The sequence below is a fragment of the Spermophilus citellus genome (assembly GCF_964194105.1).
Source record: "Spermophilus citellus genome assembly, chromosome: 14".
Taxonomy (NCBI): Eukaryota; Metazoa; Chordata; class Mammalia; order Rodentia; family Sciuridae; genus Spermophilus; species Spermophilus citellus.
In genome coordinates, this window is record NC_138194.1 from 61,394,956 (window position 1) to 61,409,051 (window position 14,096).

The 14,096-nt window shown below is 37.6% G+C and overlaps 1 protein-coding gene across 4 annotated transcripts in view; it reads right to left on the reverse strand.

The window, feature by feature from the left end:
• RUNX1T1 (RUNX1 partner transcriptional co-repressor 1) overlaps positions 1-14,096 on the reverse strand; it is a 139,546-nt gene that overhangs the window by 50,676 nt on the left and 74,774 nt on the right. For 3 of the 4 annotated variants that reach the window (XM_081265808.1, XM_081265809.1, XM_081265810.1), the window contains 3 exons: positions 6,036-6,173; positions 3,796-4,037; positions 312-401 (listed from right to left, as the gene is read on the reverse strand). In XM_081265808.1, coding sequence (XP_081121934.1) covers positions 312-401; positions 3,796-4,037; positions 6,036-6,173 — 470 coding nt within the window. Of the gene's footprint in view, positions 1-311; positions 402-3,795; positions 4,038-6,035; positions 6,241-14,096 lie in introns of all 4 variants that reach the window. The other variant, XM_081265811.1, reaches the window with a different exon arrangement.

The window sequence follows — 14,096 nt, forward strand, 5'->3', positions numbered from 1 at the left end:
CGGACACAACATCTTTGTTGGTATGTGGTGCTGAGGATCGAACCCGGGCCCCACGCATGCTAGGCGAGCGCGCTACCGCTTGAGCCACATCCCCAGCCCCTATTTTATATTATTTAAAAATACTCTTTATTGTACTTTAGGACTATTCAGCAAATGACCATAACTTACATCTCTATTCAGTTAGTTTCCATCCATTAAATTAAGTTAAAGAGCCTGTCAATATTCTGACCCTCTTCCTAAAAAGAAACACAGTTATGACCTAGCAACAACATGGCTTGAAATACTTTCCAGACCAGTGAACTGTACAATACCTTCAAAAATGGGATGACAAAAGGTCGCAGTGGGAAGTTAGTAGCTTCTTGCAATTTGGAATGAAATTCTTCAATTGTCAAAGTAGAGTTCTGTGGAGAAAATATGTATTAAACATACATTTGTCTCTTGGTAAATAGCAAGAATGCTGAAACTAAAAAATTACTAATGTTGCTACAACAGTGTGATAACAAGCAGACACATGTACAGAAAGCAATATTTTCAATATAAAATCTACTGACTTTGTAAGACAAAAATCACACAAAACACACATGAGAGCTTATTGTACCCACCCCTCTAAAACCCACATCTGAACATGAAACACATTAAGTATAGTACTTGGACAATAATGTTCATGGACATTAGCACAGTTTGTTGGAGAATTCCTAGCAATTAGCAAGAACCTTCTAATATTACTTTATGCAAAACAAACTGTCTTGTGTATTTAAATGCACAACAGATCACTATAAGGACCACAGGTAAGTGTCAGGGTCTCTGGATTCATCCCACAAGGCATTTCAGTGTTACCACTGATGGATATACTCTCTTCCTTCTGTATTTCCATCTTGCATTCTTTCTTTGTCTACAAAAGCATCTTTGCTCGGGGGCAACAGCCAAATTGGGTAGTGTGCTATGCCAATGAAGCCAAAGAGAAGGTCTGAGCCTTCTCCGAGTCACTGCGTTTTGCAGAGGGCGAAAAAAACTCCCCAGTTCTCAAAGACATTCCATTTATCCCAGAGGCAATGTGTATTGCTCAACCCAAAAGAGACTGAACAAAGTAACCCAATTCACTCCTAACATACCCCATTAAAAATAAACAAGCCCCAAATACTCAAACTCATATCCATCCTGAAATGGGCTGTGCCTGTTGATAAAAGCATCTACTTAACAAACAACCAATTGTAAAGGCACTGGAAAAACTAACCATGTTTTGATCCATCTTCTTTAGTCCCTAGGCAGAATCACAAATGTAACTTCAGTGTCAACCTCTTCAGTCCCTTCGATTATTCTAGGGACTGACAATATTGGGGCATTTGTATCTGAACATCATCAGAACATTGTTCCGTCCTTTTTTCTGTACAGCTCCATTTCCTTTTAAGACAACGTATCGAAGTACCAATTTTTAAGTTTTTTTAGACCCTCAAACTCAAAACATGTTTGCATGAAACAATCAATAAATGCCAAATTTCCTGCCCGTAACGATACAAGTCAGGAAACCAATCTCTTAAAAATCTATCATTTTGTTTCCATGACTCATTTTCTATGGGACAGTACTTCCTAACACTTTTCTTAGCTCCACCTAAGTAACAGCATAATGTGATTCATTATGATTTAGTATCTAAGTCCAAATTGTTACTACCAATTGGGTGGCCTCATATATTTTATTTATAATATCTGTATACCTCTGTTTCCCCATGTATAAAATGTGTAAAAAAATCACTCATTTAAGGGATGGTCTCAAGAATTAAATAAAATGGCCTATAGTCAAATGCTTAAAGCAAATGTTTATTCTTTATTAATGCACTCACTTGACAAATATCCATTATCTATTATATGGAAGACATCATTTAATTAGACTTTACCTAATTTTTCTCTATAAAGTTTTTAGTTAAACAAATATTTTTAAAAAACATTTCACTCAAAAATATACCATTTACTGTGGGGCACAGTGGCACACGCCTGTAATCCCGGCAGCTAGAGAGGCTGAGACAGGAGGATCACGAGTTTAAAGTCAACCTCAACCTCAGTAAAATGAGATGCTAAGGAATTCAGTGAGACCTTGCCTCCAAATAAAATACAAAATAGGGCTGGGGATGTGGCTCAGTGGTGGAGTGCCCCTGAATTCAATCCCCAGTACCAATCCCCCTGTTCCCCAAAAATGTATATCACTTACTATGAAGAAAGAGCTACTTAAGGCAACCAAGGTTTTCTACATTTTAAGTTATGAATTTTTTTTAACTGGAGAAGTTAAAAAAAAGTTGCATCTCAGCCCTGGAACACCTTTTAATAAAGAACATATTAAATGTATAAAGCAGGTTGGGGGGAAAAAACAATTTTTACCAATAATGTATCTACTAGCTACAATTATTGCTTTGGATTTACTTTGTGGTTCTTTAGCCTAACTTATTTACCTGCTGAAAAGTCTATTATGTAAAACTCAAGAGTGACAAAGTACCTAAAGCATCCTGACACACCTCTGCCAAAGCCCACTTTCTGTCCTGGAGGTACGTAAGGTGAGCTGAGAGACTGTGGGAAATAGCATAGCCTTCTGTCCTTGGATTGGAAAGGAAAGGCAATGGCTAAAATTTCAATTGCAAAATCTCTGTCAAATGTGGGATACAGTGATTGTAATAAAAATAAATGATCTATTTCTAGAAAAAGGAAACTGCTGCCTATCATCCAAATTTCAGTTCCACCATAAGCCTGGATAAAAGGACTGAATATATGTCTTATAGCTCCTCTATGGCTCAGTTTGTTATGGGAAAATAGCCTTCCTAAATGCTATAAAATTCCCTGCTTGTGCAGAAAATCTCAATAAAGGTAAAAGTGACTTAGGTCAAAAAGGATATATATGTTCTCATTTTGGGGGTGATAATATACAAAATGCAATATAATACGCCAAAATCAACATTTCTGCTCTCAATCTAGTAGTTTAAGTAATTCTATCTATAACAAGATTTGGTTTAAAAACAAAACAATAATTAATGGTTACCAAGGGTTAGGGAGAGAAGAAATGAAGAGTTATTGTTTCATGGGTAGAGGGTTCAGTTTGGAGTAATGAGAAAGCTCTGGAGATGGACTCTGGTGACAGCTGTGACATGGATAGATGTAATTTCCATGAATCCTACAGTTAAAAATGGCAAGATGGCAAACTTTATGTATGGTTATTAAAACATTTTTTTAAAATTGTTTGCATAAAAGAAGAAATAACATAAAAGAAGAATGTGTTGTTACTTGTTAAAATCCTTATTTGTCGAAGTCAATAATAAAAGTCCCTCAAAGCAACTCAGTTATGAGCACCTAATTAGAATGAGTCAGTAACATAACAAAACCATATTGTCATTGGTGAAATTCATTAACAATGCCAGGAGAGTATATTTATTGAAATATGCATACATACATGTACATATGTATATATTAACATATACATGTACATACATTCATATGCATACAATACATGCATATACGCAAATGAACACGTGTACATATACACAGATACAAATGTATGTACAAACATGCATTTATAAACTAGATAACAATAAGTTTGTATAGCTATCCCTTTTTTGTGTGCCTGTGTCAAATAGTAAAAGAAACTATGGTGGGGGTTGGTCAATATATATAAAGTGTTACTGAATAAATCAGACTTGCACACAACCTCCAGTCTCACAGCACAAAAATGCTATGAGAATGGGGTCTAAATTTCTGACTCTCCCTGCCCCACTCTCCCCTACCCACAGACAACAGGGTTGGTTTCTGTCTGCTTACCACTAGTCCTAGCACAAGGGTGCGGACTCTTTCTCCAATCTCTGGTGAGATGTCATTTCCAAACTGCTGCAGGGTAGTGAGGAACCGTTTCAGCTTGCTGAGTTGCCTGGCACCACAGGCTGGGGGCAGTTGTTGATTAGCCAGAGAAGAGGAGGAGGAAGAGGAAGGCCCGTTGCTAAAGCCATTGGGCGGCGAGGGGGCGCCATTCAAGGCTGTAGGCGAATGGCTTGTGCCATTAGTTACTGTCAAGGGCAGAAAATCAGTAGGAAAAAATAAAATAAATAAACTTACAGAGAACATGCACAAGGAAATTGCTATCAAGTTTCTTCCCCCTGAAATCTAGTGATTTTGCAATTACAAAAAATGTCTGGACTTTTTGCAAAATGATTAGACTTCACAAGATCACCAGACTCAGGCACTCTCTCACTAAATGGGTCTACTCCACACACTCAGGGATGGCATTCTGCACAGAAGCTGATGATAAATGGAGTCTGCTGAAACACAGGGCCAGCTCTGCCTCCCATGTGCACATATGCCAACCACCTGAAATGCTTCAAACATAGAACAAACAGCTTTGCAAGTCAGCCTTTTGTCACAGGCTTACATCAATATAACAGGACTATTCCTTCCTAAACTGCTCCCCTAGAGAAAGTGTACATTTGGTGGAGACTAAATTTATCACTGAACATTTTTAATCATGTTTTGTACACACAACTGACAGCTGTGTTTATAGAAATAGACTTTCAAGTTTTAACCTTATACCACCCAATTAGAAGGCTATTTTCTCCCCCTCATATTTCTTAACCACTTATTTAGGGAAAAATGCAAATTTTACGTAAGAAGCCCAAATGGATATGGTATTTATCAAGGAGTTATTTCAAGAAATTGAAAGGAGACACCTCAATCCAACCAAGAGCATGGCTTGGTAGTAATTCAGTGAATTTATTTCCAATGAAATTCATTTGAACATCAAGATAATAATCCATACAAACGAAGCTAGAAAAAACTTGCATATTTCTCACTGAGGAAAATAATGATTCTATTATTTTAATTCAGTTAATTTACCGAATTAATCTTTATCAATCCCATTTTTAAGTATAATTGTGATTAACTATCTCTAGTAACATTCTGAGGAAGTTGTTAGGAACCTGTTCTTCTTACAGTTTTATTTCAAGATAATAATGTAGTTCTTTTATCCCAAATGAGAACCAAAGTAACCTGTCAAGAAATGATAGCTCAGCAGCCATCTCACAGGAGACATATGCCTATCACTGTGACTTTGGGTAACAACAAGCGAAATGTAAGATGACAGGGTTACAACTTGGCACGTCACAGTCTTCTGTTCCTTACACATTTGGAAAGGTCTTTTAAATGGCAGCACAACACTGCATAAACAGCTTAGGATGTGTATTTTTGTTGATCCCTTATAGTCCCACAGATCTATTTTGGCCTGTTAGTTATTTTTCCTTCCTATGGATTTCATGGCACATGGTCTGTAAATAGTATTATCTGCAACAGATAACATTTATTAGTTTCACAAATCCTCGATGACAATTCTAAACAGAATTTTGGGATCGACTAAAACAAAGCTATTCCCTCTCTCTGTTGGAATATACAGGAAAGAAAGGGAAGTTGCTACTCTGTCAGTGTTATGTCCTTTCCGGGGATGCACAGAAAGCAATACACACCACTGGCTAACAATACAGGATTCAAGCTAAGTGGTAATGGAACAAAGGTTTAACAAAAGCCTGACAGGCTCAAGACAAGGTTGTGCTACCAATTTCAGAAAGGTATCTGCATGAAACTGTTGTGTAGAGCAGTACCCTTTTTAACTTAAGGAAGCTAGATTTTTAACATTATAATTATTTGAAATAAAGGAAAGTGGTATTAGATCAGAAGTAACCTAGCAATATGTTCTAAGTCAAAATAAACTGAAATAAAAGAGCTCCACATTAGACAAAATTAAAAGTTATAGGGGTGAGAAGTAGAGGTACCAAACAAACTCAGTGTTCTTCCTTTGCTAGAATCATAGGAGACTCCAACTCCAAAGAAATAGTGCAAAGGAAAGCAAATATTGGCAGTCATGTCAAGAAGACGAAAGATAGGATACCTACTGACTAGCAAACTGATTTTTTTGCTGCGTTTCTGCATAATACATTTTTTCCCTTTTTATTTGCAGGGAAAAAATTTAATTTAATCTTCAAAACCAAAACACAAAATCCAAAAAAATGACTACTTACATGTTGTTGGCGTAAACGAGCTGGTTCTTGGAGCTCCTTGAGTGGTTGGGGGCGGTGGCATGGTTGGAGGAGTCAGCCTAGATTGCGTCTTCACATCCACAGGTGAGTCTGGCATTGTGGAGTGCTTCTCAGTACGATCTGGAGGGTGCCACCAGGAACAGGTTATTCTACGCCTAAGCACCTCAGTGTTTCAAGTGGGATTTATCTTTTTAAAAAGCAAGTGAACAGAAGAAATTCAACATCTTCTATCAATAAACTGCGCTTATCTACGAAAGTTTAAATCAGGATTTTATCATCCAAACTCCACTTAAGAAAGGGTAGCACAGATGGCAAGACCTCATTTGTAACTAGGTTATATTATATCCTATTGTTATTTCTGGCTTGGGCAGATGCTACCTTGGTAGTGTTATATGCAACAGCACAACTTCACTCAAAGCTGAAGCCAACATTAGCAAGAAGCAGAAAATAGATGAGGAAGAAGGATGATAATGAACCCCTTATGACAGCCCAGAAATAACAAAAACCAAAGTCTGTTATGCAGGTGAGACACTGGCAGGAGCTGGTTCTGTGATGAATTTCTGTAACACCTGCCATCCCCTTTCAATATGCCTGGTTTTCTGGCCTATTAGATGAAACACATTATGTCTCACAGACATCTCTCTCCCTTCAATTTTATCTTCCCTGCTTTAAAAATCACCCCTACATAAATGCTATAAGTTTCACAATGAAGTCCAGCTATTATTTACTTAAAATGTGTGCATCTTTGACCTGTCACTTTAAAAACATGAGACCAGAACTCCAATTAATAATCTCAGACAAGTCAGCATGTAAAAGCCCCAAATTGAGAACTAATAAAATCAAAAGACATGCCTATTTTTTTAAGTATGGGGCAGATACAGAGAATTTTCCTGATTACTCAACAATGAACATTTATAATGCAGAACTATAGTCTCGTAAGTATACTTTTCCCTTGAAATCTTGAACAGTTTTTCTCAATCCAATCTACTTATTAAAGCAATAAATCTCCGGGAAAAATAAAGTGGGTTTTTTTGTTGTTGTTTCTTTAGATCAACTTTCCTATAAATATTTGTGTATATACTAACCAAAAATATTTCTAGATGCTTCCACAGCTCACAAATATTTCTTATTCAAAGTCTTAGCAAAGTAACATAACAAACTATTCAAGAACAGGCCTTTTAAAATATTATAATCATCGTGAAAATTTCTCAAAATTACTTAAAAGTCAGTTATTAAAAGAAAATGAAAAGCCCAAGTTACTGTCACAATTCCAAATCTCAGCAAAACTCTGTCTCTAAATAAAATATAAAAAAGGCTTAAGATATGGCTCAGTGGTTAAGCACCCCTGGGTTCAACCCTTACCCCTCCCCCCAAAAAAATTGCAAGTCTAGTTCACCTTTGTTCAAAACAATTTCTTTAGACTTAGTTTGTAATAAAATATTTTTAAAAAATCAAAATAATATTGACACCATATTAAGAAAGATCTGATAAAAAGAATAAAAATAATAATTCTAATAAGTGCATTTTGCATGATGATCAGGTAACAGTATCAGGGTCTCTGTTTCTTCCTTTTTACTTCTGGCTGAACAGTAAATGTCCTAGATTGGATAAAAGTGTCCTGAGTGAAACGATAGCAGACACACAGTTTTTCTACCTCTATCTTATTGTTCAAAAACTTGTTTTCCTATTGTTATTCCAGAGCATTTAGAAAGTAGTATCACTACATCATTTATTCTAGAAAAAATACCCAAGTTAGGCAGACTTAAAACTGCTTCTTCAATAAATTCATTGCACATTCTACTCACCTCAACCAACCTCAGCAACAAGGGAATAAATAGCTTTCGGCTTATGTTGCCGCTGAGGGAAGAGGTACAGCAGCAAATACAAGTCTCCCTAAATAAAGGCAAATATTTCTGTCATGCCAAGAAAGGAGGGAGAGAGGGAGGCTTGCCAGAGTCGGCTGGGAGATAACAGTGGGAACTGCTGGTCCATCTGGCTTTCATTCTGCTAACACTCACACAGAACTGTTAGCGAAGGCAGTCCAGATACACAGACTCGAAGCACGTGGTTGCACAGACAGAGAAAGGAAGAGCAGGAGGGGGAAGGGGAGATGGGAGGAATGAAGAAACAAATAAGCAGTAGAAGGAAAGAAAAAAAAAGAAAGAGGGAAAAGAACAACAGAGAGACAGGAGTCTGCAGGGAAGAGCTGCCCTCACAGATCCATGTGTCCTGGCCTTGGAGCTGACCCTTGATGGCCACAGCTCCACCTTCCTATCCTCATAACAGTTAAGGGCCAAACACAGACTTTAAAACAGATCTCAAACCCATGCTTCTTTCTTTTCAAAATAGCCCACGTTAAGAAAATAGGCTGCAGACTGTCAATGAAGCTGTCAATGGGTCTCCTCTTCACACCAGATATCTGAATTTATATTTATAATAATCTTTTATTTCTATCTTCATCTCAATTTGAGACAGAGTTTTGACTTATTCATAATTTTGACTGGAAAACATATTAGATACCAGTCTTAGTCCATATTTGTAACATGGTTCCTGTACAAAGCACCATCATCAGAATAGGTAGGTGATTTCTTTTTCATTTTTAAAATACCATCAACATTCTCAGCATAGTAACCATTGAACCAATGGATAGAAAAATACCACCATCCAAAACAGGACATACACATTCTAACTGGAATATATGTATGTGTGTGTTTGTATGTATGTATGTGTGTGTGTGTGTGTGTGTGTGTGTGTGTGTGTATATATATATATATATATATATATATATATATATATATTGCATTTTGACATTAGCCAAATTTCTGCGATGGTTGGCTTCCCTCTGATCAAATGGAGTTCTAACCCAGAGGTCCTACAAACTGAGACAAAGTAGGACCATATGTAACTCATTCTGTGCTGTTCACAGCAATCAATCCAAGATGGAGATAGATGGTGAAATAACGGGCCGGGCCTAATCCATACACACACAAAAACCCTGTGGAGCAGAGAGATTTAAGATAAATTCAGAAAATATGTTTCAAGTATTCTGAGCTCTGCTGCATTTGTTTTGGATTATTTGTAAAAAAAAAAATTCTGAAATATATATTCTTGAAACTTTTATAGCAAACAGCACAAGAGCTATGATTTAACCACAGAAGCATTTCACTCCATTTCAAATTAGAGGACATGGTAAAACCAATATTAAGTTATAGTATATCTCATGTAATTTTTTAAGTTCATGAAAATTATACTTTTCTGGTATGTAATTTCTATTTTTTAGTTGCTGGAGGGGAATGCTGGCATTTATTGAAAGAAAGACATGAACTGATTTTTTTTAAAAATGAGGAAGAGAAGGAGGAGGTAAAAAAAAAAAAAGGGGGGGAGAGAAAAAAGAGATAAAATCTATTTGATCAGGCAGGGAAGGTAATTCTAATCAGAAAGGGCTGACTTTACTTCTACCATAATGATTCACACCACTTATAAATAAGGCGATCTTCTCTATCTGGTAAGATTTCTCTCACTTGGCAAATATCCAACACATATGTACCAAAGATGGCTGATGCATGGAAGAAAATGTGGCATATATAAATACATTATTGATACCATTTCAATATCCAATTCATTGTCAGGGACTTCTAGAAGTGGTATGTTTTCCATTTCCTCTTTTTTTTTTTTAAGTAAAAAAGAGAAGGTATGGCATAATCTGCCTTGGCACTTCTTTGACTTCAACTTAAACAGTTCCAGATGTGTTTTTAAAGTATGAAAAATAGATATTCTACATTTTTCTTGTTGATATACCATTCCAGACATAGTATAAAAGGAAAGGTCAGTTTTGGTAGGTGGCACATCTTTTCTGTCAGAGTTTATCATATCAGTTATCTCAGAGGTATTATGGATTATGAAGAACTTCTCAGGCATTTAGTATTAGTCCAGGGTTAGTCATACTTGAAGAAGTTCTGGTTAAGGAAGCTAAAAGGTATTTACAACAAGGAATGTGCGGAGGAGAATAAAAGTTCACTGAATTAGATGAAGGGGAAGAAGGGGGATGGGAATAGGAAAAGCAATAGAATGAATCAGACGTAACTTTCCTGTGTTCACATATGAACACATAACCAATGTAGCTTCACGTCATGTACAACCACAGGAATGGGAAGTTATTCTTCATGTATGTATGATATGTCAAAATACATTCTACTGTCATGTATATCTAAAAAGTAAAAAAAAAATCTGGAAATAAAAGAATTATGACAAAGTGGAACCCATGTACTACTAAAAGATAATAGGAAAGAATTAAATTGGGCATAGAATTTTAACTGGACAAGGTGGCAACTAAACTAGAGTTCTGATAATAATCATTTAATGACTCCAATGTCTGGGTGTGAGATTGGTTACAGGCCACCACCCATGGACTAGAATGGTGGCGATGGCTACTTTTGCCTTTCATCCTACCTCCACGTTTCCCTGATGAGCACTTCTGGGAATGCCCATTCCTGCTCAGAACCCTTCCACAATGCCTGAGAATGGGAGTCAGTGCTGACCTTGTAAGCACAATGGAATGATACAGTGGAGGGATATCTGGCCTATTACGACAACTTCCAAGTTAAGACAAACTGACTTCAAATGTGAACTCCTCGACCACTAGCAGGGAACAACCACTAGTGGCTTACCCTGAGCCTCAGTCCCTCAGAAGTAAAATGGGGATACAATCCTTCATCACTCAGAGATATGTGGTGAGAAATGAGAAAAATGTGTTCAAAACCCTAGCATGGTGTTACTTGTATCAGGCACCAACAAGTGTGAGCTTTGTTCTCCTGATCCACCCTGGCTATTCCCTCAAATCTATGCTCTATCTACGCACGATATCTTCCCTGATTTTTTTGCCTTTTGCTTTAATGCTGTAGTTTCCCTCAGCCAAAATGACCTGCCCCATTTTGCACATTCTTCACTGCCCATTATAGATCACACACATCCTATTACAGCTTTCTTTAGCTGCCCTAGGCACTGACCAAACCACAGAACCCCTGCCTCTCTTCTGTCATCTGTATACAGTTGGAGGTATCTATAGTATCCACTCCAACCAGTGAAATAGATAGTCAACTTGATGGAAATATTTTTTTTTAATTCTTCCTTAGGAGGATACTTAATAAGTTAAGTATATATACACACAAGGTTCTTATAGGGACAGTGTTAAATTTCTAAGTTTCACAAATCCATTCCCTGGGTGTTACTGCCAGTTCAAAGATAATCAACTTTAATTTTGCCCAATGTAATGATGCAGGCCTTTAATCCCAGCTGCTCAGGAGGCCGAGGCAGGAGGTTCACAAATTCAAAGCCAGACTCAGCAACTTAGCAAGGCCCTAAGTAACTTAGCAAGACCTATCTCAAAATAAAAATTTAAAAAAAAAATTGAAAAATGGTCTGGAAATATGCCTCAGTGGTTAAACACACCTGGGTTCAAAATCTGGTACAAAAAAAAACCCTTAATTCCCTGACCAAAAAAATATCATCAATGGCACAAAAATATAGAAAGACATCATGAACTATATAGGAACAGATGCTCCCTGACTGCTGATGGGGTTGTATCCTGATAAATCCATTGTTAAGTAGAAAATATCATAAATCAATGCATTTAATACACCTAACTACCAAACATCAGAACCTAGCAACACAGTACACTGTAGAATATCAGTTGTTTACTCTCGGGATCAGGTGTCTGACTCAGAGCTGCAGCTTGCTGCTGCTGCCCAGCATGGTGAGAGAGCATGGAACCTCATATCACTTAGTCCAGAAAAAATGATCAAACTTTAAAATTTCAAGTATTATTTCTACTGAAGGTATCTCTCACATCACTGTAAAATTTAAAAAAAAAAATCCTAAGTCAAACCAATACTAATTCAGGGACCATATCTAATATTGGAAGATAATAAAGGCCTGAAATTCAGTTCAACTCTGCAATCAAACTTAGTGCAGTTTTAGGCAAGTATAAGAGTGACCTCTTACATCATGTCATATCATATATCTCAATGTTCTCCCAAATTCACATATTGCTAATGAGATAATATTAGGAGGTGGAGCCTCTAAGAGGTACCTAAGCCATGAGGCCCTGTCCTCAGTGACAGGATTGGTTTATTACAGACAGGTTCAAGAGGTAGGCTAGGTAGGCTCCTTTTGTCTTCCATCTCTTCCATCCTGTGACATCCCAGAATTCTAGCAGTAAGGCAACATCTTGGAAGTACAGACCATGTGCTCAACAGACACCAAATCTGCTGATGCCTTGATTTTGGTCTCCAGAACTGTGAGAAATGGATTGCTGTTATTTATAAATTGCTCACTTCAGAGCTGGGGATGGGACTCAATGGTAGACCACTTGTATAGCAGGCATAAGGCCCTGGGTGCAATCATCGGAACCAGAAAATAAATAATTAACTCATTTAATAAATAACTCACTCACTCTGAGGTATTTTGTTATAGCAGCATGAACAGACTAAGAAAATAGGCCTTAGCAAAGGCATGAAATCCCATGCCTGTAATCCTGGTATCTCAGAAGGTTGAGACAGGAGAATAGCAATTTTAAGGCCAGACTTGGCAACTTAGAAAAGCCCTAATCAATTTAGTGAGACCTTATCTCAAACTGAAAAGCAAAAAGGGCTGGGGATATAATTCAGGGGTAAAGCACCCCTAGGTTAAATCTCTAGTACCAAAATAAAAAAAGCGGGGAGGGGAGAAAATAGGTGCTGGGCACAGTGATGCAAGCCTGTAATCCCAGTGGCTCAGGAGGCTGAGGCAGGAAGGTCACGAGTTCAAAGCCAGCCTCAGCAAAAGTGAGGCACTAAGCCCCGTTTCTAAATAAGTACAAAAAATAGGGTGGGGATGTGGCTTGGTGGTCTAGTGCTCCTGCGTGAGTTCAGTCCCAGGTACTCAGAGAAAAAAAAGAAAGAAAGAAAAGAAAATAGATGTTTTATGAATATTGTTACTTCATAAACACAAATTTTATCTTATCTTTTCTGCAATCTAAAACCTTTAAGCCAGGAGAGGTGTCACATGCCTGCATTCACAGCAATTCAAGAGGCTGAGGCAGGAAGATCACAAATTCAAGGCCAACCTCAGCAACTAAGGGAAGCCCTGTCTCAAAACAAAACAATAATTTTTAAAAAAGACTGATAGCTCAGTGGTAAAGTGCCCCTGTGTTCAATCCCTAGAACATATAAATAAATTAAAACTTTGGGAGGAGAGCTGGGAGTATGGCTCAGTGATAGAGAACTGGCCTAACAGATGTGTGAGGTCCAAGTTTGATCCCTGGCACTATAAAAATTAAATTTAAAAAAAATTTAAATGAATTCTTTGGGAGAGTCTGTCATGCACAGGATAAAATGCAGACTCTTTAGCTTAGGTCATGTCCCAGACACCACCACCACCGTCTCTCCCTTTTAGAGTGCCCTGATTTGTTCAGGTACTCACCCTTTCTCCATAGTTCTTGGGGGAAGATCCTCCTTATTTTACATTAATCAGGTTATCAATTACACGTGGCACAAACTTGTAATCCCAGAGGCTGGGGAATTTGAGGCAGAAAAATAAATAAATAACCACTTTCTTCTTATCAGTAGTGGGTATTAAAGTCCACTTCTGAACAATGAATCCCAAAGGAAAGCCTATGGAAGAGGTTCTGATAAAAAACTTCCTCACTATATAAATGCAGACCCAATAACCAGCCTTATGTGGTGGCACATGTCTGTAATCCCAGCAATTTGGGAGTCCACGGCAGGAGGATGGCAAATTCGAGCCCGGTCTCAGCAACTTAGCAAGACCCTATCTTCAAAACAATAAATGAATAAATAATAAAAAGGGCTGAGGCTATCTCAAGGGTATGGTACAGTATTCAAGCCTTAGTATTCCTTCCCCCCCAAAAAAAAATTGTCCTCTAACCCCAATTTTACAATTGCCACTTTTTTCGTGTGTGGGATTCTAGGGATTGAACCCACAGATTTATGCATGCAAAGCAAGCACTCTACCAACTGAGCTATATCCCCAGAACGCCACTTTGTT